General features: G+C 39.0%; 1 protein-coding gene across 1 annotated transcript; it reads right to left on the bottom strand.

Annotated features, from left to right (window-relative positions):
• LOC112850901 (uncharacterized) lies at positions 1 to 25,753 on the bottom strand. Its single transcript, XM_086688671.1, is given in 4 exon segments — positions 1 to 3,389; positions 22,160 to 22,252; positions 22,754 to 22,880; positions 25,739 to 25,753. Coding segments are annotated over 4 exon segments (2,889 nt in total). The 3' UTR covers positions 1 to 735.

The raw sequence follows: 25,753 nt of genomic DNA, 5'->3' as shown, positions 1-25,753 counted from the left end.
GTTTTTAGAATCAATAAATGGACAATGGTGTTCTCAACACCTGTCTCATGACAACTTACATCAGTGGTAAAACCACAAACAGCATCTCCATTTAGATTTGCTTCAGATGTTGTGCATCAAACTATACTTTATCTTCTGTGGAAAATTAGACATGCCTGGGTCCCATCTAATAAAGAAGGGCATCTCATACTTTTGATTCAACAAGTCATCCACATGGTTTCACACATCCACCAGGAATAAATGAATATTCTGAAGGGATTTGAGAGTAGGAATACATTAATATTTGCTAGTCACAAATCCCAAAGAGGGTCAATGTAAACAAACAAAAAAAAAACCCAAAAAAGAAAAAACAAAACAAAGCACATTTTGAAATTAACTATACCTATTCAAAAACTGATCCACTAGATCTTTAGGACCAGAATAGCATATATGTTTTCTAAGTGTCTAACTCTGTGCTATTCCTTATAAGTATTTTGAAGCAATGTCTGAATGAAATGACTGATATACTCCTTTCTACTTGATTTCTGTAACATGATTCACATTTGATGTTCAATGAAATACTTTTGTAAATCTATCTTTCCAGTTACTTTCTTATATGCATCTCTTGTGTTTCCTAAAGTGTATATTTAAAATGAGGGTCTTCATTCATTACATTTCTAGGGTTTGCATCTAGGGTGTCTTTTGTGATATCGAGCAAAGATTGAATTCCAGGTAAAGGCATGGCCACTTTCCATTTCACACTTTGGCTCTTATGTGATAACTAGAATGTGGAGTAAGTTGTGACTTGCAGGGAGAGCTTGCACATTCTTTACATTTGTATGGTTACTCTCCAATAGGAATTTTCTGATGTCCCGTAAGGGCTGGGCACCACTTACAGGCACTGACTTACATTCTTTCTACATTATCAGGTTTCTCTCCAGTGTGAATTCTGTGATGTCGAGTAAGGATTGAGGGCTGGGTAAAGGACTTGCCACATTCTTTACATTGGTAATGTTTCTCTCCAGCATGAATTCTGAGATGTTGAATAAGGCATGAATGCAAGCTAAAGGCCTTGCCACATTCTTTACACTGGTGAGGTTTCTCTCCAGTGTGAATTCTGAGATGTTGAATAAGGTGCGAGCGCCTGGTAAAGGCCTTGCCACATTCCTTACATTGGTGAGGTTTCTCTCCACTATGAATTCTGAGATGTCGAATAAGATTTGAGTACCTGGTAAAGGCCTTGCCACATTCCTTGCATTTGTAAGGTTTCTCTCCAGTATGAATTCTGAGATGGCGAGTAAGGTTTGAGTGCTCGGTAAAGGTCTTGCCACATTCTTTACATTGGTGAGGTTTCTCTCCAGTATGAATTCTGAGATGGCGAGTAAGGTTTGAGTGCTCGGTAAAGGTCTTGCCACATTCTTTACATTGGTGAGGTTTCTCTCCAGTGTGAATTCTGTGATGGTGAATAAGGACTGAGTGGTAGCTAAAGGCCTTGCCGCATTCTTTACACTGGTGAGGTTTCTCTCCAGTGTGAATTCTGAGATGTTGAATAAGGTGTGAGTGCCTGGTAAAGGCCTTGCCACATTCCTTACATTGGTGAGGTTTCTCTCCACTATGAATTCTGTAATGTCGAGTGAGGTCTGAGGGTCCTTTAAAGGCCTTGCCACATTCCTTACATTTGTAAGGTTTCTCTCCATTATGAATTCTGAGATGTCGAATAAGATTTGAGTACCTGGTAAAGGCCTTGCCACATTCCTTACATTTGTAAGGTTTCTCTCCAGTATGAATTCTGAGATGGCGAGTAAGGATTGAGTGCTGGGTAAAGGCCTTGCCACATTCCTTACATTTGTAAGGTTTCTCTCCAGTATGAATTCTGAGATGGCGAGTAAGGTTTGAGTGCTCGGTAAAGGTCTTGCCACATTCTTTACATTGGTGAGGTTTCTCTCCAGTGTGAATTCTGTGATGGTGAATAAGGACTGAGTGGTGGCTAAAGGCCTTGCCACATTCTTTACATTGGTAAGGTTTCTCTCCACTATGAATTCTGTGGTGTTGAGTAAGGTGTGAGTGCTGGCCAAAGACCTTGCCACATTCTCTACATTGGTAAGGTTTCTCTCCAGTATGAACTCTATGATGTCGAATAAGGTTTGAGTGCTGGCTAAAGGCCTTATCACAATATTTACATTGGTAAGGTTTCTCCCCAGTGTGAATTCTGAGATGTTGAGTAAGGGTTGAGCGCTGGCTAAAGGCCTTGCCACATTCTTTACATTGGTAAGGGGTCTCTCCAGTATGGATGCTCTGATGTCTAGGAAGGTAGGAGTGCCTCCTAAAAGCTTTGCCACATTGTTGACATTTGTGATGTCCCACTCTGATACGGATTTGCCTGTGTTTATTTAGTGATGAGTAGTCCTTAAAGGTTTTACCACATTCTTCACATTTGTAAAATTTCGTTCCAGCATGCATTCGCTGATGTTGAGATAGTGCCGAGTGCCAATGAAAGACTATGCCACATTCCCTACAAGTGTACCTTTTCTCTCCAGATCGAATTGTCCTATGTGCATTTAGTCTTCGTGACTGACTCCACACACTTCCAGATTTATTACACATGTATGTGTTTTTTCCCACACAAATTGTCTGATGATCACCAACACTGGGGGACTCCTTCAGATCTTTCCCACATGCATTATATTTATGAAGATTTTCTTTTATAGGCATACTCGTCTGTATAATATGTTTAGATCTTTGAGACAAAATTTCCTTACCTTTATTACATTCAAAATGGTTATCTGGCAAATGAGTACATAGACATTTGTTAACAATTGAGCCCTGGTTAAATGTTTTCTCAGATGCAGTGCAAGGAACAATTCTATGTCCATTGAAAATACTCTCGTAGGTTTGTAGGGTTGACTTCTTTGTGATGTGCCCCTCAAATTGACACCCCTTAACAATTTCTTCTTGATTTTTAAATTTATGATTTTCAAAAACAGTTGTCTGAAAGGTCAATCCGATCCTATTTTCAAATTGGTTCAAATACTTATTTTCCACCTGAATGATGTAACTTTCCAGATTTTCCAAATTTTCTTTCGACAAATAATTATGTTTGAATCTTTGACTTGAGTTTTTGGTGACGGAAACACACTGCTTTGTAGAAGTAGCTAACTTACAAGGGGGGGTTTTGCAAAATGCTTTATATCCTTCACCATATGGGTCAGTGAGATTCTTCCTGTGGGAAGATGTCTCTGTTTGGAAATGTCCGTCATATGTTTGATGCCCTTCACTCTCCCCATCGTTGTCACAATCTATCATTAAGTGTAAATTCTCAAGGGTACTATGTTCACCCATTGACACTTTTTGGAGAGAAGGTTCTAAGTACGGCTTTGGCAGGAAATTCTGGGTGCATTGTGAAGATGCAGCTGAAAGATATCAAATAACAGAAAAGTAAAATCATCCCACTTACTACTCTCAGATGAATATACTGAAGACTTCTATTATGCAACCTTAGAATCAATCAGAAAACAACGACTAAATGTTTGAGAAGGAATCATCAGGACTTCATTCCTTCATGGACACATAAAGTTGCATGCAACATACTGACCATATGTCCTAATAGATAATTCTGTAGTACTGTCATGCTATAGTAGAAATCATTTTCTTATACCTTGAATGATCAGGAAAACTACCACATGAGCCCAAAATCACCACAGAAGGAAACTTAAACATAAAACTGAAATCAACAAAATAGCATACAGTAAAACTAAGACCACAGCAACCAGAGGAAGCATTGGCTTTGAGAAAAAAAATGAACAAAATTGATAGACCTTTCAATCAAGTCAGAATGAAAGAGAAACGACCAACTAAAGCAGCAGTGAAGTGAAAGCAGACATGTTATCACTGATACTGTTGAAATAAAATGAATAAAAGAGGCAACAATGGATAATTATATGCCCACAAATTGATACCAACAGAGGATAATGAATTCAAATAAGGTACAACCACCTATACTCCATCATGAAAACAACAACAACAAAAAATCACTATTGCTGAGTAGTAAGTAGATTCAAAGAGTAATTTAAACAAATACAAACAAAAAAACAAACTAACTCTAAACAAGGAAAGCTGCTATGTCCGATAAATTCAGTGGATCATTCAAACAAGCATTTCACGAGAAAGTACTTAAACTCTCCTTGAGTATTTCCAAGGAGTGAAGATAAGGGAAAATATGAAAATACTCTCTGTGGTACCAGCATTACCAGGTTACCAAATGAAAGGAATAACTACTGTAAAGAAGGCTACAAACTCCTAAAAATCTTATCTCTGTTCACAGATGATACGATCTATAGAAAACCCTAAAGGATCCTTATTTTTATTTTGTATTATTTTGGTCATCGCTTGAGTTATTTCTGCTAGGTTTTCTACTGCTTTTGAGTTTTCTATTTTTTAATGCCATAAATGCTTCAGTTAAGGAAAACATTGAAATTAACAACATTACACCAAAAGGAACTAGAAAAGGAAGTCTGTTAGCTGAAATTTAGTAGAGGAAGAAATTACAAAGCAAAATCTGAAATTATTTTATTTAGAAGGAAACATCAGAAATAAATGAAACAGAGACCAGAATAAAAAGGTAACATAACATTGAAAGTAATGCCCATGTAACAAGAAAAATAACAAAATTGGTAATGCTTCAACTACATATACAATGATATCCTAAGAAATCAAATAACTTAGAAAAGAAATCCACTGGGGAGCAGTGGAAAACAACCTGTTTCTTTTCTAAGAAAACAACTTGCAGGTGTCTCTATGTCTAAATGAGTCCTTAGAGGCAGCATATAGTTTTTTTATTTTTTTGTTTTTATCTATTTTGATATTCCTGGATCTGGAGGTCTGTTTTCTTCCAGGATTATGGAAGATTTCTGCTAATATTTCTTAAAATAAAGTACTTCCACCCCCCCCTTTTCTCTCCCTTTTGCTTCTGAGACTCCTATCATGCAAATATTATTACATTTGATGGAGTCTCTGAGTTCCCCGAGTCAATACTGTTGCATGATTCTTCTCCTGTCTTTTGCTTAGAGTCATTATTTTTCTTCATTTTTTTCTTCTTCTAGGTGACAAAGTCATTCCTCTGGTACTTCCAGCCTGCTGTTCACTGCTAAGCCTGTTTCCAATCTTTTCCTTTTCTTTACTTAAAAAAAAAAAAAAACTGTTTATTTTCTCAGAGATACAGAGAGTGAAAGCACAAGAGAGGCAGAGCAAGAGGGAGAGAAAATCCCTATCAGACTCCAGAGGCAGTCACTGCAGAGAACAAGTTGGGGTTCTGTCTCCCAAACCGTGACATCATGACCTAAGCCAAAATCAAGAGTTGGATGCTTAATTCAAGGACCCACCCAAGTGTCCCTCAATCTTGTTCATTGCACTGTTCTTCTCTGTTTGATTCTTTTTTAGCTGTTTTAGCTCCCTGGTAAGGTTCTCACTATTCTTTTTTCAACCCAGAGAGTATCCTTATGAATATTGCCTTCAATTCTCCATCAAGCATGTTACTTACAACCATTTCACTTAAATCTCTCTTCATGGCCATATCTTCTTCTTTGACTTGGATAAATTCTTCCACCTTGGCATTTTGTCTAAGGCCCTGCCTTCCTCTGTATGTTAGAAAAGACAGTTATGTCTCCCGTAGACCATTTAGACAGCGGCCTGTAGATGCTCTCCTTGATTGCTATGGACAGTGTAGGGTCCCTGGCCTGAACATGGTAAGTCATAGCTAGATGCACTGCAGTCTGCTTGTGAATTGAGCCCTGACATCAACTCCACCAGAACTGAAGCCCTCTAGAACTGTTTGGTCAGGAAATGAGGTGTGGGCAGCAACTTGTGCAGGTCTCTTGGAGCAGGGACCGACCTTGCTGAGAATGAGGCAGGCTTGAGAGAGAAGGGCAGGCTCACCAGAGCATAGGGAGGTGGGAGCTTGGAGTAAGGTAGGCAGACATCCAGGGTCTCTACTGAGCTACTCCCCTCGGTGGCTCTGTGTTTATGCTGAGGGGCAGGGGAGAGAAGGGGCTCCAGATAGAACGTTTTTGACCTCAAAACTGACATTGAGGGTGTAGTCTTGTGAGATTTCTCAACATCACTAGAGGCAGAAAAAGACAGAGAACTGACAGAAGTCTGTTCCAAGATAACAATGAGGTTAGTCCATGTGAAGAAATGATTTGTTCAAGCCAATGAAGAGAAAGCATGCTCAAACATTTTCAGAATACATTGAAATTTGTAGCCATGTTGGGGAAAGACAAAGAATAGAAATCTATGTCTGTACGCAAACCACACAACACAGGTATTTTTAATACATTTCTGATTGGAATCGTAAAGATAATGATATGTTTGGAAAAAGAAAAAGATTTGTGCCTGTGGTTTCAATATTAGAGAAGATTTCTAAAACATATTAAAAAAACCCACTAACCATGAAAAATAATTATAGAGGACTAACATTTATGTTTCTTGTTCTCAGTGGATCATAGAGATGTGATCAGTTTGTGAAATTCTACTGAAGTGTTCCCTTATGATCTGTACATGTGACTTCACTTAAAAAGAAAAAACTCATCAAAAAATAGTAGTCAATAGATAAGTATCGGTGTACATATAGTAACAAATTGAAATTAAATGTAGAAAGTAATGTCACACAGTGACTAGATTTTAAAAGCATTCTTCAAAAAAAAAAAGTATGTTTTAATTTCTACCTAAAGTAATATGTTACTGAGTATACAATGTCCAGAGAAATAGAATGAAATTTAGAACTATTTTCTGAATCTGAATACAGGGAAACACAGGAAACAAATAAAAAATAGGTAAGGTGTCTGGAAAAAACAAACGTGGTAAATCCAAACCACAATATCTTCATTAGAATTCTAAACGTAAGTAAACAATATGTTCCTGGCAGCTAAAATTTGCCTGAAGATAGTCCATTGAAATTTTCCTAGAACTATACCTACAAGAAGACGATAAAAATAGGAAAAAGAAGCAAAAGACAACAACCATGCAGTCATAACCAATCAAACAAGCAACAAAGCAATATATCGTATAGAATAATCTTTAAAAGGAAGGGCTTTGGTGGCTCGTGGGTGGCTCAGTCAGTTGAGTGTCCGAATTCAGCTCAGGTCATAACCTCATGGTTTGTGGGTTCGAGCCCCGCGTTGGGCTCTGTGCTGACAGCTTGGAGCCTTGAGCCTGCTTCGGATTCTGCGTCTCCTTCTCTCTCTGCCCCTCCTCCACTTATGCTCTATCTCTCACTGTCTCTCAGAAATAAATAAATGTCAAAAAAAATTTTTAATGAAGAAAAAGGAAGGACTTTGTCACTGTATTAATAGTGTTATTTTTCAATATCAAGTTACACTATTTTAATATTCTACTCCATGGATAAACAATCTTAGTGTGTGTGTGTGCATATTTATACACACATGTACACTTGTATTAAGCATACAAATATAAATACATGTATATAGGGAAACCTTTCTTAGCTCATGAGACATAAAAACATTCATCATAAAGGAGTGACATCACAAAAATAGTGACAGAGGTAATTCCCACTCAGTACTTCTCAGAGTAAGCTCACCTGGCAACTATTCACATGAGACATCACTGGGGAAATCTCAATACCCCAAAATAACAGGTATTGAAAAGGGATTCTTGTCCTTCTGTTGAGCCAATGTGAAATGTGGGTAGAACATGCTACCCTACTTTATCTTATTGGTTTCTACAACTGATAGATATCCTCTTCCCACTCAGGTCCGAATGGGTGTAAGGACAGCCTAGGCTGTGAAACATCATAGCGTCATCTAGCCTAAAAACTGGGTAGGCTGTTTAGAGTAGAAATATGCTCAGTGCCGGTGACTGGTGACCAGCTTCCCAAGCAATCAGTGCTCTGCACACAGTTCGGAGCACAGACTTGACTCAACATAGGGCTGAGTGGATGTGAGGAAGGTCTCTGCCAGCTGTGGGTCAGGATCCTTGGAAGAACACCCAACAACACTGGATCAGACCTATGTTGGGCTTATATTCCTGCAATGCCAGTGCTTTGAGGAACTACCCACATGCGTTGCTGGTTCTAACTATTAGTGTCCAGCAGCCTTCTTCCTCTTCAACACCATCTCTGGCATGTGACATCTTCAAGCTATGCCCACAACGTTCTCCTCTCCATCAACCTCCACAAAACTGGGCCTGGGAAAGGACAGACACCTATGGCATCCAACATCATCTTGTCCACAGTACCACTAGAGAATTTAATCAATCATGAGAAAAGGATCTGACTCAATCCCAGAAAACCACCACGTTGATTCACAAGTCCCCATCTCTGTCACATTTGTTCATCACAAGAAGTTTTCAAAGACCTTGCAGTGACCAAAGGGAGCTTCTTGTCAGAGCTTTCATCACATTTCAGGAGTTTCTCATATTTGCTTTTAGTAGGAACTATCTTCCTCTCAAAGTATATTATCCTCATGTTTTATCTGTCCTCATAATTCTCTCCATACCAAGTGCCTGAAGGAATCCTGTGTACAATTGATGGTTTTTTTTTTTTCCTGTTCCTTCCATTGAAGTGGTGTCAACAATGTATTGCGATATTAGAAATGGCTCAGTTGATTCAACTACCAACCATTTCTTTTATATTAAAAAATTCTAGGAACGCCTGGATGGAACAGTCAGTTTAGCATCTGACTTCAGCTCAGGTCATGATCTCACGGTTTATGAGCTTGAGCCCTGTGCATCAGGCTCTGTGCTGACAGTGCAGATTCTGCTTGGGGTTCTCTCACTTTCCCTCTCTGTCCCTTCACCATTCTCTCTCTCTCTCTCTCTCTCTCTCTCTCTCTCTCTGATAATTAAGCATACTTTTTAAAAATTTAAAAATTCTAAGCTACTAAAAAACAAGAAGAGCCAGCATGGCTTTTGTGGGAGGGGGCAGTCTCCCTAACTGAGGAAAGAACAATCATGATGGCTACATCACTGGAATGGAGATGAGGAGACAGAAGAACTGGAGAGGATTTGGAAAGAAAACGAGTAAAATTTACCCTTCTATAATTCAGAGTCACTCGTGCAGCCTAGAACAGATGTCCTTCCCCACATGAAGAATTCATGCCAATGCTTCAGCCTGGATGTTTTTTATCTCTTATCTTGAGCTGCAGCATCACTCTTAATTGAATACTGTTTTCTTCCTACAGTTAGAACATCTACTAAACTCTCAGCACTGTCCATGTTCCTTTCAAATAAATGTGAAAACGACCCATGACTCACGGTTCTCCAAGTTTTCACCTCAGCAAATTCTTCCACTAAAGGGAGTAACTTGGATGAGGTCACTCTTGAGAAGGGAAAAGAATAGTATCTAAAGAAGTTTTCTTCAGTGTTCTTCTCCAATCAAGAAGGAAGGAAATGTATCAAATAAACTACATGGAATTTAATATACTCCCTGTAGAATTACTGCCATATTCAAATAACATCTGAACACCATGTCATTTCATGCAAACTAATCTTAAAATCACTGCACAAGTCATAGAAGCAACAGTTTATAAACTTTGGAACTTGGAAACAGAGTACATCCTACATGAGTAATAGCCAGGCAGGCACGACAGGATCTGCATGGGGAGATTCTCACACCAAGATGCACAGAGATATAGGACACATACAGTCAATACAAACAATGTAGAGAAGCATTCCTTTTTTTTTTTTTTTAAATTCGTAACATTTTTGGTTGTAAGGAAATCATCAATTTTGAGACTTGGAATATCCTCATCTGAACAAATATTCCCATTCCTTCTTAAGATCTAGGTTTGGTACACACATATGCACACGTCTACTTCTTCCTAATTAGTACTGTTATTCCAAAATCATTCTTTAACTTAATATAACATATTGCATTCTGTGCCTATCAAAACCATAAAAATCTGTGTTCCACATGGTCACAGAAACCGCAGAAGGAAAAAAACTAAACACATAGGTTAAGACTTTAAATAGTGATTGAGTTCGGTAGAGAGGTCTTATATTTGTAGTAACTTTGTTCAGTTAGTAGGTGTTAGGTAGAACCACTGTGCATCATTCTGTGGGCCAAGGATCAATAAAAAGAAATAAATGACTACTCATAGGCCATGGAGTATGCATATAATATGTCATGGGGGGCAAGATGTAGAGGTCAAGGATGACAGGCAGAGGGAATGGCAGGAATTGGGACAGATGTCTTTTTTGGGGTGCATGGTTGGACAGCTGTGGAGCTCCAGGGCTAAGTCTAGAATGCACAATTCACATCAAAATGAGTGGAGAATGGCAGACGCTCTCTGTAGGGGCCTTCTCTAAAGGATGTGACAGGCAAATATACTGAGAGTGGGCACTCTTACACAAATGATGATTGGGAACTCCTATCAGGAACTTCTGTTTGCTTGTGACTGTGGGGCTATTATTTAGTGAGTTTGCTATTGGGTGAAGCTAGAGTCAGTTGAAACCCCTGTAGTCAGACTGGTTATACAAAATGGACTGCAAGGCAGCAGTATCAGGAAACTGTTCAGCTACATTCTCAATAATACTCCTATAGCATCCTTATTAAAAGCACCTAATGCCCCAGCACTTAAAAAAGGAAGAAAAGATATAATATGTAAACTTTGGGAAAATTAAGTTCAAAGAATTTGAGGTTTAAGGCCACTGGAAAAAAAATTATTAGTGATAGCACCGCACTGCTTAAACAAGTACAAGTGACCCATGAATAAGGCAGGGGTTTGGTGTACCCACCACCCATGCAGTTGAAAATCTGTGTACAAGTTTGACTCCCCAACACGTCATTTTAATAGCCTACTACTGACAAGAAAATCAGTCAATCAAAATATACTTTGTATGTTATAGGTGTTTATTATGGTATTCTTACCACCAAGGAAGCCCAAGAAAAGAAAATATTAAGACAATTCAAAGGAAGAGAAGTTATATTTACAGTACTGTATTATAAATAAAACTGCCTATAAGTTGGACCCACACAGCTCAAACTCGTACAAGATGAGTCAGGCGTACTTTGTGTTCCTGTTTACCTGCAACCTTGATGAAGATGGGGCAGGCTAAGGTTGCATTAGGATACCACTTCTTTCATTATAAATCCGTGTTAACATATTCAAATCCATTCAGGATGATTAATGAATATATATTAATTTCAAATAGACTTTTAACAAACCACTACAAAATCACTGTGTGATCCTTGGTCAAAATACACATTACAATCTTTCAAGAACCACTCTTTTTCCTCTAATGTATTGATTTGTGAGTTGTACTTTCCATGTTGTTCAAACTAAGGCTAATTATTGAGTAAAAGTAGATCGACAATCATCTTTCACCCCTTTAGAGAAGAGTTAGCTATACTTTCCTCAGATATCCGTGAAAATCTCTTGATTTCAGATACATAACTAATATTCTTGACTTGTAACAATTGCTATTATGACGATATACTCAGGTATTTATGAGCTACCACCGTATTTTTTCTACACACGAATTGGCAAAATATTTACATTCAGAACGTTTCTCTGTCAAGCATTTTTTTTGCAAAACATGATGCCTTGAACACTTCTTGGTGGCTGATGTCACTCTTATATATCCATCACAAACAGCATCCGCATGTAAGATTCCTTCCTATGTAGGACATACCAGAGTCCTTAATCTTCCCAAGAAAAAATACTTAAACATGAATTTCCTATCATAAAAGAGTCCCTCATGTCTGTGAGACAACAAAAATCAAATCATTTTCCATGCACAGAAGCACTAAAGCCATAGCATGAGATGATTTCAAATTAGTAATATATGCCATGTTAAATAAACCCTCAAAAATGGACAATAGAAAAAAGGAGACAGACAGACTGAGAATGATTGTCCTTCTCCAGACATCCATTCTGCCTTGATCCTTTCAGACATCTTAAAAATGCACCTGACCATTCAATAGCATGCATCTAAACTATGTGTGTCCATTTATACACAGGTTTTCAAAAAATATAAACCCATTCACTACTGTAAATGTGTTTTCATTATAGTTTTCTTAATCTTTTGTTTTCTCAAGCTTCCTTAATTCTAACAATACCATTTATACCACAGACAACTAAGAATCGGATGACTGACTGGTAATGTTGTAGGTAAGCCTTGAGGTCAACAATAGGCTATTTCCATGGAACAGTAGGTATGGTTTTAAGTTCCAAGGACTCAAGAGATACTCAGATTTTCCACGATGGAGGGGTTAGTGCCCCTTATGCCTACACTGATGGAAGTGATATCCAGGTTTCAACTTTGGATTTTCCTCTCCATAAACACTCTGATTTAGAATCATGTATGAAAAGTGGTATTGACTTACTGCGTCCTGGGGTGAATTCTCTCATTTTATTTAGATTTGCCTTTTCATTCCATACTTTGCCAAATGTCTACATCTTAGTAAAGTTTTTATCCTTTATAAAGGCTTTGGTTTTTCCTGAGGTGTATATTAAAACCCAAAATACTTCCTCATTCATTACATTTCTAAGGTTTCTATCCAGTATGTTTTCTCTGATGCTGAGGAAGGGTTCAGTTCCAGGGAAAGAGGTTGCCAATATTCTTGACATTTGTAAGTTACCTCCCCAGGATGTATTATCTCATTTTGAACAGTTTTGCTTACAAACTAAGTGCTTCACCACATTCTCTACATTTGTAGGGTTTCATTCAGTGTACTCTCGCTGATGTTCAGAAATTTTGTAGTTGGGCTTAACAACTTTGCCGGGCGTGTGTGTGTGTGTGTTTATATATATTTAAATACATTTATTTAGGCTTCTCCCCAGTACGTACCTCCTTAGGTAGAAGCTGTATTGAGTGGTAAAGACTTTGCCTCATTGTAAAAATTTGTTAGATTTCTTCCCATTATGAAATACATCTCTGCTGTTGAGTGAGTTTTGAAGACTAGCTAAAAGCTGTCCAGAGTGATTACTTTTGTAACTCTTCTATCCAGTGTGGATACAATCATGTACAATCAGATTTGAGGTTACAGAGAAGACTTTTCCACATTTCTTAATCTCATCCTTGTTCCCTGGAAATGGAGTTCTCTCATGTCTATTAACATTTCACCCTGGATTCATGTTTCTCCCACACTCAGTGCCTTGCTACCCTCTATCTCCTCTATAAACACACAGTAATTACAGAAGCTAGAGGGCTCAACTCAAGGCTTTCCTAAGATCACAGCACACAAATACTTGCTCCAAATTAAGTCTTTTATTGTAACTATTGAACAGTGATGTATGGATTAAACCCTCCGGTGTTTATCAAAATCAGAGCCTTGGGAACAGGGGGATTACGTGTTGGTGGAAGTATAATGAACCCTCCAAACAGGGCTTCTCAAATCAATCACATTTAGAATTTTTATCTTCCTTTCCAAATGCCTAACTCTCAGAATATTTCAGGGAATGGCTAATCCAACTTTATATTTGAAATACTTCCAGTGACTATTTTCAGTATGGACGAGATGACTTTTCAGCATTTTGAAACGTCCTTCCAGAGAATATGTTTGTTTAAAAATGGATTTTTGACTACTGCTTCAAAGACACTGTTCTGCAAATAACTGACTTAAGGTGGGGTTTTCCCCAGAAGGTTTTCTATCCTTGATCTCTTCTAGCAGTAGCATTTCATTACAGATAATTGTTCCTGTTTGGTTATACCCATTATAGTAAACATTCTGCATTTCACTGCACCCCATCACCTTGCCCATTATCCCTTAAGTATAAATAGTCACGACCACAGTGTCCACTTATTCCCATATCACTGTACCAAAGGACTCTTGTTGGTTTGTCTACCAACAAGCCTAGGGTGTTATGGAAAGATACAACTAACAGATACAAAAGCAGTCATCACACTTACTACACTGACATGCATATATGTAAGTACGGTAATGTGCAAAATACCCATGATAGGATACAACCAGCATGGAGAAATAGGAAGCACCAGGACTTTGCTCCTCATGGAGACAAAAATAGACCAAAGGACTTTTTGAGGGCTCCAGAAGCCCAATAGGAGAATACAGCACACACAGTCAAGTACAAATGAAGAAGAGTCACATGGACACTTGCCTACAACAGCTGCTCACCCTCCCTGACACTCCATGGCAACACAGCGAGAAAAGTCTTCCCTCTGTTGAGGACAGAAACAAATGTATGTTCGACGATCTGGTTTCTTCGCTGTCCTGAGGGGCTCCCTTCTGTCATTCATGACATGGAAATCAGAAGGAATGAAAGCATCCCCTGGATACTCTGTGTTGGCTGCTCAGACAGAAGGTGAGCATTTGTTCAAACACGGGAGAGACTACAGAGCTGAAGACAAACCGAGACAGGAAGGTATCACGGACTCTAAAAAGTAACCGCATTTCTAAACTTGGCAGTTACAGAAATTCAGACATGACAAATGCCCAGAACGTGTGTCACTGCCCCCAGAATTACTATATTTTGTGTTCCTCTTTACAAATCAAGTCCATCATCCAGGGCCCAGAGGCTTCGTTTGTGTTGTTTTGTTATGTTTTTATGGTTTGTTTGGGTTGTTTTTGTTTGTTTGTTAATTACCAAATGTCACCCAACGATATCAAGGGATGCAAAGAAAGAGGAAATCACGTTCCAATTACAGGAACAAAATATATCTCCAAAACTGGTCCTAAATTAATAAAGTAGTATTAATTGCCTGACAAGGAATTCAAAATAACCACCATAAGGATGCTCATGGAGGAAGAAGAAAAATAGATAGGTAACTAAATGATAGCACGAAAACTATTCATGACCAAAATGTAAAGCCAAGGAAACAGAACATATCACCAGCAATGAACAAGAAATTGGGAGATGAAGAGTACAATTGCTGAATTTAAAAATACACTAAGGGGCCAACAACAGACTTGGTCAAGTAGAATAAAGAATCAGACAACCTAAAATACTCTTGTGTTCAATACCTGCTAAGAATCAAAGGGCAGGGTCTATGGACTCATGGAACACCAACAAGTGATCCAATATGTACATTATGAGAACCCCTTAAGAGCGGGGAGGGAAAGGGGGCAAAGCATTGACATGAAGAGCTGAAGTCTTGTATGTGGAAAGAAGAGACAATTGCAACAAGCTCAGTCAATTCACAGTAGGATAAATATCAAGACGTGAACACAGTGACACCTTATATTTAACCCTATCAAACTCACAGGCGAGAAGAGAATGTTGAACCAGCATGACAAAAGCAACTTGTCTCGTCCAAGAGAGCTCTTATACGATTAGTAGTGGGATGATTAGTAGATCTTATAGGAAGAAATGCCAGAGTATTTAAGTATTGCAAGTTCAAAACATGTCCACTAAGAATACCCTACCTGGCCAAACTGTTTTCCATGAACGTAGAAATGGAGACTTTCCCAAGTAAAAACCAGTTTAAGTTTCCAAGTAGACCTGTCCTACAGGAAATATTAAGCAAATCCTTCTGGTTGAAATAAGAGGATTGTAACCAGTAACTAAAACCACATAAGAACATAAAGCTCTCTGCTAAATATAAAAAATACACAATTGGGGCGCCTGGGTGACTCAGCTGACTAAGTGACTGACTTCTGCTCAGGTCATGATCTCGACGTCCATGAGTTTTACCCCCACGTCAGACACTGTGTTGCCAGTCAGAGCCGAGAGTCTGCTTCGCATTCTGTGTGTCTGTCTCTTTCCGCCTTTCCCCCATTTGTGCTTTCTCTTTCTCTCTCAAAAATAAAAACACATTACAAAATCTAAAAAAACTACACAATTATAGAAACCTGTCGCATTGTAATGAGGTAGAACAAGTCATTTTAATTTCTGCTACAATACTTTTTTCAGTAAGAGTATAAAAAAATCAGGGGTGCCTGGGTGGCTCAGTCAGTTAAGCATCAAACTGCAGCGCAGATCATGATCTCGCCGCTCATGAGTTTGAGCCCCATATCGGGCTCTGTGCTATCAGAGCCTTCTTTCAATCCTCTGTCCCACTCTCTCTCTGACCCTTCACTGATCCTTTGCTCTAAATAAATAAAGAAACAAACTTAAAAAAAAGAGTATAAAAATAATAAATGTAGGTAATAAAGTACTTATGAAAAGATAGAATTTGTGGCATCAGTAAGTTAAGGTGGGCACAGGGGTGGAGATGAAAAGTAGAGTGATTGTGTATGCAACTTAGAGTATCAGTTTAAAATGAGTTTTTATACCTTGAAGTTGCTTTAAGTAATCTTTATTAAGCCACAAATACTACAGAGGACACACAAGTTAATGAGAATGGTGCCAAATCATGTCATGGGAATAGCACCACAATTAAGGATAAAAATTCTAAGTTTGACCCAAATCAACCACAAGAAAACATTTGGAAAGGTAACAAATACTTGGAGACTGAAGAACATCCTACTAAAGAATGAATGGGCTAACCAAAGAGTTAAGGAGGAAATTAAAAAGTATATGGAAGCCAATGAAAATGATAACACCACAACCCAAAACCTCTGGGGCATAGCAAAGGTGGTCATAAGAGGAAAGTTTATAGCAATCCAGGCCTTCCTAAAGAAGGAAGAAAGATCTCAGATATACAACATAGCCTTATGCCTTAAGGAGCTGGAAAAAGAACAGCAAATAAACCCCAAACCAGCAGAAGACAGGAAATAATAAAGATTAGAGCAGAAATTAATGCTACGAGAACAACAAACAAGTAGAACAGATCAATGAAACCAGAAGCTGGTTCTTGGAAAGAATTAACAAAATTGATAAATCAGCCAGTTTGATCAAAAAGAAAAAGGAAGGGGGGCGCCTGGGTGGCGCAGTCGGTTAAGCGTCCGACTTCAGCCAGGTCACGATCTCGTGGTCCGTGAGTTCGAGCCCCGCGTCAGGCTCTGGGCTGATGGCTCGGAGCCTGGAACCTGTTTCCGATTCTGTGTCTCCCTCTCTCTCTCTGCCCCTCCCCCGTTCATGCTCTGTCTCTCTCTGTCCCAAAAATAAATAAACAAACAAAAAGAAAAAGGAAGGGACCCCAATAAATAAAATCAAGAATGAAGAGGAAAGATCACAACCAACACAGCACAAATAGGAACAATCATAAGAGAATATTATGAGCAATTATATGCCAATAAAATGGGCAATGTGGAAGAAATGGACAAATTCCTAGAAACATATACACTACCAAAACTCAAACAGGAAGAAATAGAAAATTTGAACCACACACATAACTAGTAAGGGAATCAAACTGGTAATCAAAAATCTCCCAAAAACCAAGAATCCATGGCCAGATGGCTTTCCAGGGGAATTCTACCAAACATTTAAGCAAGAGTTAACACCTATTCTCTTGAAGCTGCTCCAAAAGATAGATATGGAAGGAAAACTTCCAAACTCATTCTATGAAGCCACATTGCTTTGATTCCAAAATCAGAGAGAGACCCTACTAAACAGGAGAACTGTAGACCAATTTCCCTGATGAACATGGATGCAAAAATCCTCAAGAAGTTATTAGCCATCCAGCTCCAACAATACGTTAGAAAAATTATTCACCACAACCAAGTGGGATTTACACCTGGGATGCAGGGCTGGTTCAATATCTGCAAAACAAATAACGTGATTCATCACACCAATAAAAGAAAGGACAAGAACCATGCGATCCTCTCAATAAATGCAGAGAAAGCATTTGACAAAATACAGCATCCTTTCTTGATAAAAAAAAAAAAACCCTCAGGAAAGTAGGGATAGAAGGATCACACCTCGAGATCATAAAAGCCATATATGAATGACCCAATGCTAATATTATCCTCAATGGGGAAAAACTGAGAGCTTTCCCCCAAAGGTCAGGAATGAGACAGGGATGTCCACTCTCACCACTGTTATTCAACATAGTATTGGAAGACTTAGCCTCTGCAATCAGACAACAGAAAGAAATAAAAGGCATCCAAATCGACCAGGAGGAGGTCAAACTTTCTTTCACTCTTTGCATATGACATGACACTCTATATGGAAAACCCTAAAGATTCCACCAAAAATTGCTAGTACTGGTTCATGAATTCAGCAAAGTTGCAGGATATAAAATCAATGCACAGAAATCGGTTGCATTCTTATACATCAACAATGAAGCAACAGGAAGAGTAATCAAGGAATTGATCTCATTTACATTTGCAGCAAAAATCATAAAATACCTAGGAATAAATCTAACCAAAGAGGTGAAAAAGCTATACACTGAAAATCACTATAGAAAGCTTATGAAAAAAATTGAAGACGACACAAAAAAAAGGAAAAAGATTTATGCTCCTGGATGGAAGAACAAATATTGTTAAAATGTCAATAGTACCCAAAGCAACCTACATATTCAATGCAATCTGTATCAAAATAACACCAGCATTCTTCACAGAGCTAGAACAAACAATCCTAAAATTTGTATGGAACCAGAAAAGACCCCAAAGAGCTAAAGCAATCTTGAAAAAGAAAACCAAAGCAGGAGCCATCAGAATCCCAGAGCTTCAAGCTATACTACAAAGCTGTAATCCTGAAGACAGTTTGGTAATGGCACAAGAACAGACATGCAGGTCAGTGGAACAGAATAGAGAACCCAGAAATGGACCCAGAAATGTGTGGCCAACTAATCTTTGACAAAGCAGGAAAGAACATGCAATGGAATAAAGACTTTCTCTTCAGCAAGTGGTGCTGGGAAAACTGGACAGCGACATGCAGAAGAATGAACCTGGACCACTTTCTTACACCATACACAAAAATAAACTCAAATGGATGAAAGGCCTCAATGTAAGACAGGAAGCCATCAAAATCCTTGAGAAGAAAGTGGCAAAAACCTCTTTGATCTTGGCCACAATAACTTCTTACTCAACAGGTCTCTGGAGGCAAGGGAAACAATGGCAAAAATGAACTACTGGGACCTTGTCAAAATAAAAACCTTCTGCACAGCGAAAGAAACAATCAGCAAAACTAAAAGGCAACCAACAGAATGGGAGATGATATTTGCAAATGACATATCAGATAAAGGGTTAGTATCCAAAATCTACAAAGAACTTATCAAACTCAACACCGAAAAAAACAAATAATCCAGTGAAGAAATGGGCAGAGACATGAATAGACACTTCTCCAAAGAAAACATCCAGATGGCCAATGGACACATGAAAAAATGCTCAACATCACTCATCATCAGGGAAATATGAATGAAAACCACCATGAGATACCACCTTACACCGGTCAGAATGGCTAATATTAACAACTCAGGCAACATCAGATGTTGGCAAGGATGCAGAGAAAGAGGATCTCTTTTGCATTGTTGGTGGGAATGCAAGCTGGTGCAGCCACTCTGGAAAACAGCATGGAGGTTCCTCAAAAAACTAAAAATAGAACTACCCTATGACCCACCAATTGCACTACTAGGTATTTATCCAAGGGATACAGGTGTGCTGTTTTGAAGGGACACATGCACCCCAATGTTTACAGCAGCACTATCAACAATAGCCAAAGTATGGAAAGAGCCCAAATGTCCATTGATGGATGAATGGATAAAGAAGAAGTGGTATATCTATACAATGGAGTATTACTTGGCAATCAAAAGGAATGAAATCTTGCCATTTGCAACTACGTGGATAAAACTGGATGGTATTACACTAAGCGAAATTAGTCCAAGAAAGACAAATATCAAATGACGTCACTCATATGAGGACTTCAATAGACAAAACAGATGAACATAAAGGAAGGGAAACAAAAATAATATAAAAACAGGGAGGGGGACAAAGCATAAGAGACTCATAAATATGGAGAACAGACAGAGGGTTACTGGAGGGAGTGTTGAAGGGGGTGGGCTAAATGGGTAAGGGGCATTAAGGAATCTACTCGTGAAATCATTGTTGCAATATACGCTAACTAATTTGAATGTAAGTAAAAAAAAATAAAATTCAAATAAACTATAAGAAAAAAATCCTCATAATAAAAGTTATGGAATAAAAGTTGTTAATTAATTAATTTTTTTTTGAGAGAGAGAGCAGGGGAAGGGCAGGAGGAGAGGGAGAGAGAATCCCAAGCAGGTTCCATTCTCAGCTCATAGCCTGACATGGGACTCAATCGCATGACCCTGAGTTCATGACCTGAACCCAATTCAAGACACAGACGTTTAACAGACTGAGTCACCCAGGTACTCTGGAGATATAGAATGTTGGACAATTACTTTCAATTCATAAAAGAGATTCTCTCATGCAAGGAGAATATAAAGTCACCAATAAATATAAGATGAAATTAATGGTCTATTATGACAACTGACCAAGACATTAGTTGTCTATTATTATGACAATTCACCGAGACATGATAAAACATTCACTGACCACTAACAAAAGAAAGAGAGAGATATGATGAGTCCCAAATTATGTATGGGTCATATTTATACAAAGAAGTACATACATAATTTTACTGGTAAAAGGCATGGCTGATTCATACTTGACTTCAACTCACATGGTCTTAAAATGTACTTGATGAACACTGACATCCTGTAACAAGATATACAAGTAAATGAAACTACAACGAACTCATGTGTGGAATGTTGCATCCAAAAGAAAGCACATTATTATAGAATGCAAAGCCAGAATCAGACAAAATATAACTCCAACCAGTCTACATAAAAGAAATAAATTAATCCTTTTAAAGGAAATGTACTATGTAACTATAATTTTAAACTGCAACCACGGACCCATGAAAAAGAAGCTTTTGAATTGTCATGTCTTCATTGGCAGTTCACAGGAAAGATATCCATTAAAATCAACTACTGAAAAATTTTACAAATAAGCACGTAAAAGACATTAAAAAGGAATTATTTTCTTAAGATATTCCTCTTCTTACACAGAGTGTAGGGTATAATCCATTCTTTAGAACCAAGCTGACTAAAAAAAACCTTTCTAAATCAACAAACACTGCCAAAGTTGGAATATATAGTGACAATCACTTCATAATCAAATAAATATTTGGGATGAACTTCAGATACATGCTGAGGAAAGTGGGAGAATAATCTCGTGATTAATTTTTCCTGAGGTAAGATTACATTTATGAAGAATCCTTTTTTATTTCTTTAATATGGACTTAAGTGTTTATTTACATCAATTCCTTTTGTTTTTAAAGTTTATTTATTACTGAGAGAGATCACACAAACAGTGGAGGGGCAAAGGGAGAGGGGACAGATGATCTAGAGCAGGCTCCACATGGACAGCAGACAGCCCCATGCTAGCTTCCAATTCCCCAACTGTGAGATCATGAACTGAGCCCAAGTCCAATGTTCAATTGACTGAGCCACTCAGGCACCCTCTACCTCATTTCCTATAAGGCACATACCCAGGTCATAGAGAACTTTTGATTTAAAAAATCAGAGATGCGTCTCATATACAAGTTTTTAGAAAGTGAAGACACATATGAAAAAGCACAGGAACTTTCAACTATACAAAATTATAAAATAATGCAATTACTAGGAAATAAAGGTAATGATGGAAACTTTATTATAGGCTGTGGGTTCTAACTTGTAAATGTTCTAGCTCCCTTATGGCATTAATATATAGGTAATTATGAAACACATAGATACATTAAATTATTTCACCATTGAGCAGTGGAACACAGAGTGGATTTTTCAAATTTTAGTTACTACAAAGACACATAAACTTTTGATGTGAAATAAAGGATTAGATTTTCTCATTTGAGGGAGGTGTTCTGTGATCTTATGAAATTACTGAGCCTCAATTTTGCACACTTAAGATTAAATCCTCTGTAACTTTGGAAATCCTAAACCAGAAAACATGAGATCTCTGTCTCCAGTGTTCTCAAGACTTCTGCCTCAAACCCAATGGGCCCACCACTACCCTCACACACTTATCGCAAGCAGCAAAACAGAATTTAGAAATGACTTAGCATAGAGTTCCTCAGAAATACAGAGAGATCTTCTAGGGCTCTCACAGCAATGGAGAAGCTCTCAGATTATGGAGGTCCTCACCATGGATATGATGGACCTTCCCTGGAGCTGAAGGAGACTCTTCGGAGAATCAAAGACATGATGTGTCAGAGAGCAGATGTCCCTCTGTGAGAGGGAAAGACATAAAACTCGGCTTTGCAAGTGAATTTCCATTCAAGGAGAGCTATCTGAACAACATTGTAAGATCCATCTTCCTCCTTCACATTTGGACCTCACCTGTGTCGTGTGCATCACTCCCACCTACCTGGGTGTGAGGCTACTGTCTCTTTTCTCTTCACACCCCACAGCTCCTTCTTTTGCTCCAGAACGATGACCAGGTCTGGTTTTGACACAAGACCTGTTTATCAGAACGAAGGAATATAATTATTGCTGGAGTTTCTACCTTTCGACCTGGTAATGTACTCAGCAGACAACAAGGGACATGGGAGAATTCTAAAAAATGATTTCCCAAACACTGTTGCACAAGAAAAAGTCCCTTTACAACATGCAGGAGGACTTTCAAACATTCACATCATGACCTGCCTTCCAAGTGCTACCAATACAATAAGGAGTAAAAGTTGGAGTTGAAGATGTGGGCCATACCGTCTTATGCCACTCAATGTTTAGAATTGCCATTTATCTACAAAAATGATGATGGTACCTTTAAAAGATAGGAGGCTAAAGCTGAAAGGGAAATATCATGAAGATATTTCTCTATGTCTACAAATCCCCATTTCTTTCCCTTGCTGCAGGGATCTGAATCCCAGTCATATAAAGGGGGAGCTTCCAAGAGAGACTCTTCAAGGGAAGGAACAAAACCCGAGCGGGGTTTGGGAAATCTAGAAGGAGATATCCTCACCCAAGAAGAGGAGGTGTCCATAGGTCTCTAACATCACATCCCTGAACAGTTCCCTCTGACTGTGATTCAGGCATCCCCACTCCTCCTCAGAGAACTCGATGGCCACGTCCCTGAAGGTCAGCAGTGTCTGCAATAAAAACCACAGTTATGAAGTGGCCATTGGCAGAGTTCATAATGGTACCTAAGATGCAAGAGGGAGTTAATGTCACCAGCTAGACTCCAAGAGTTGTTCTTCACCGCTTACCTACTTGTACCCACGGACCATACTCCACCATTTTACTTCACCTCTTTTTTCTACCTTATCTTTTACTTCTGGCAAACACCCTATGGGCAGAGTCTCCTGTCATGGAAACAGAAAACATACAACAAAATGTAACGACCACCCTAAGGAAGAGCTTGGGCAGGCCGACTTTGCGCTTAACCCCCGACTCATACCTATGCAGATGGACGACTGGGTTAACTCATGGAGTGAGGACAGTTACCTTGACCCCCGTGTAATACCAAAATCTCCACCCAAGGGGGAGCACAAACCTCATTTGCATAACACACAGCGTATGTACAGAAGTGTTCTCTTAAGGCACGTGTGCCGCCCTATGCCCAGTTCAGAGAAAATGACATGGCTCCACTTCCTAATTGTCCATCAAAACTTAAATAAAAGGAAGTGACCATGCCCCTCCCTCTTGCTCTGTGCATCTCTCCTTTGGAAGGTATTCCCTCTGATCTGCTTATTGGCTGCAAATCAAGGTTCCTGTGTGTGACAACCTCACGTGCTGCACTTTTTATCTACGACTCTATTATATTTGAGGATTTTAACACACAAACATGTCAAGTATGTGAATCTTGTTTTCATTTTCTGAAAATATAAAGCAGTAAATATAAGGGTGTTTCTGTGACCAGAGTGTGGAGGTAAATACAAACTTTCTTGGGCTTTCTTTCATTTTTGTCATTTTATCATGTTTTGCTGTTTTCTCCTTTTTCTCTCCACCTGGTGACAAGACCCTTTCAGTGGCAGGACTTCAAGGGGACAGATGACTCTTTCTGTTCATGGAAACTCCCACATGTTATCAACTCTAAAGACAGCTGCCTTGCCTTTCTAACTCCTACTAAATTCTCACCCGGCCAACCTCCACTCATCAGTAGGAACCGATTCAGCAGGAAGAAGCTCCTGAAGAGGAGACCTTCCATATTTAACAACCTTAAAGATGTAAGGTTGTAATTCGTTCAAGTGGGGAAATGTAGCTTCAATTAAATTTACTTACACCTTGCAGCCAATGATAGGCACCTGAGACATGCAGGATATGCCCTTCCTCAAGGAAATCATAGCTGCTTTCATGCCTCAATGTTTAATTTTTATTAAATACTTGAGACAGGCAGGGCATAACGTTCCTTTATTAATGGGCTTCAAGGTGTAAGGAAATTTAATGGAAGCTACATTTGTTTTGGCTTGGTTCTCCTCACCAGAAACTACAAGCAAAGAGAAACCCAGAAGAAAGAAGTTTCCAGCTGAAATGTGATGCTTCTGCACATCACTCAGTAAATCTAAGATCCTTAGCAAAGATGGGGGGAAAAGATCAACGTTATAGGGGAGAAATCTGGCAGAGTGAACCAGGCCAGTTAAAGAAGTGAACACGAAGTGTAAGGAAACAAATTGGTATCAGTGCCTAAGACATACCAAAGGACACATGATCCCTGGTGTGTTCTGTTGGCCCCCAAACAGTAAATCTGAATGTCAGTCTAATTATGAGAGAATACAGTGGATTTATGCAAACTTCAATCACATATACTTTCAGTAGAGGCTGCTTTGAGGCAAACAGGCTTGAGCACAAGATTGTAGAGGAGTCCACAGGGCCCACCTGGCTGAAGAGAGGCAGGCCTAACAGGTGACCTGCCTTAAAATATCTATAGGCCCTAACGAACTAACAAATGGGTACTTACAACCCATTTGTAACCCATTACAACCCAGGCAGAATTACCACATGAGGGCAAATTCCGTAAGTTAGCATACATACGCATCTTTCCCCTGTAAAATTAGCCCCAAGTCACTGCCTCAAGGCAGGAGCCTCCCCTCTGCTGCCCTGCCCACCACTCCCTTGAGGTGTATTCACAAATCTATCACCCTATTCTGCCATAGGTGAATTCTTTTCACTGCTCATGCCCTCAGTCCACAGGATCATTGACATGCATTTGGGAGCCCCCATCTGAATGAGAGAAACACCACATTTAGATGGCTGTTTCCCTGGCCTGTAATGTCTAGTATATTTAAACGGAGTATCTTTTTCACATTTTACAAACCAAGACAACCCCCCCCCCCCGCTTTTTTAACTTTCCAAGTTGTTCTGGACCTTATGTCAAGGCTGTGTATATTTGTATTAATTTTTTACTGCGAAAAAGTGGCTTTATTATGGCACAAGGAGAGGACCTGTGGGCACCACGTGCCACAGTGGGGTTGTGAAGAGTGACTGGTTATATACTATACAGCTGTGGGAGGGAAAAACAAAAGGGTGGTCTCCAGAAGGACTCTCATATGCTAAAGAGGACTCCTAAGATACTGGGGCTTTGTATTTTTCATTTTCTTCATCCTGCTCTACAGAGACGTACTAAATGGGGAACTAAAGGGGAACAGTTTCCTTGACTGAAATCCCAGCACCAGACCCCATCAGCAACTGGAATCTTGGACTCAACTTCCCCTTTGGATCTGTCCTAAAGGGAATGTTTGCAATACTTGCAGGACTTTACTTCAAAGTGACAAGTCTTGATGTCCTAGTGAAAGCCTTGTTTGAGAATGTAGAGAAGATTCGTGCTTATACGGGGGAAGAGTTCTAAAGACCTAACCTTGACTATCTTTCCTGAGAAGGTTTTAAAGCTTTGGTGAAAACCTACGGCAGAAACACCAAACACAGAGCAATCAACATTTGTGATTTCTAAATGCATGGAATTTTAGGGGGAAAAGGTGACACAGCCTCTGACCTGGGACACCAAGCTTACCTGAGAGCTGGCCAT

This window comes from Puma concolor, chromosome E2 (genome assembly GCF_028749965.1).
Source record: "Puma concolor isolate L17-30 chromosome E2, mPumCon1.1.hap2, whole genome shotgun sequence".
In the NCBI taxonomy this organism is placed as follows: domain Eukaryota; kingdom Metazoa; phylum Chordata; class Mammalia; order Carnivora; family Felidae; genus Puma; species Puma concolor.
Note: the sequence above shows the minus strand (reverse complement) of the source record. Positions and strands in the feature narration are given on the sequence as shown.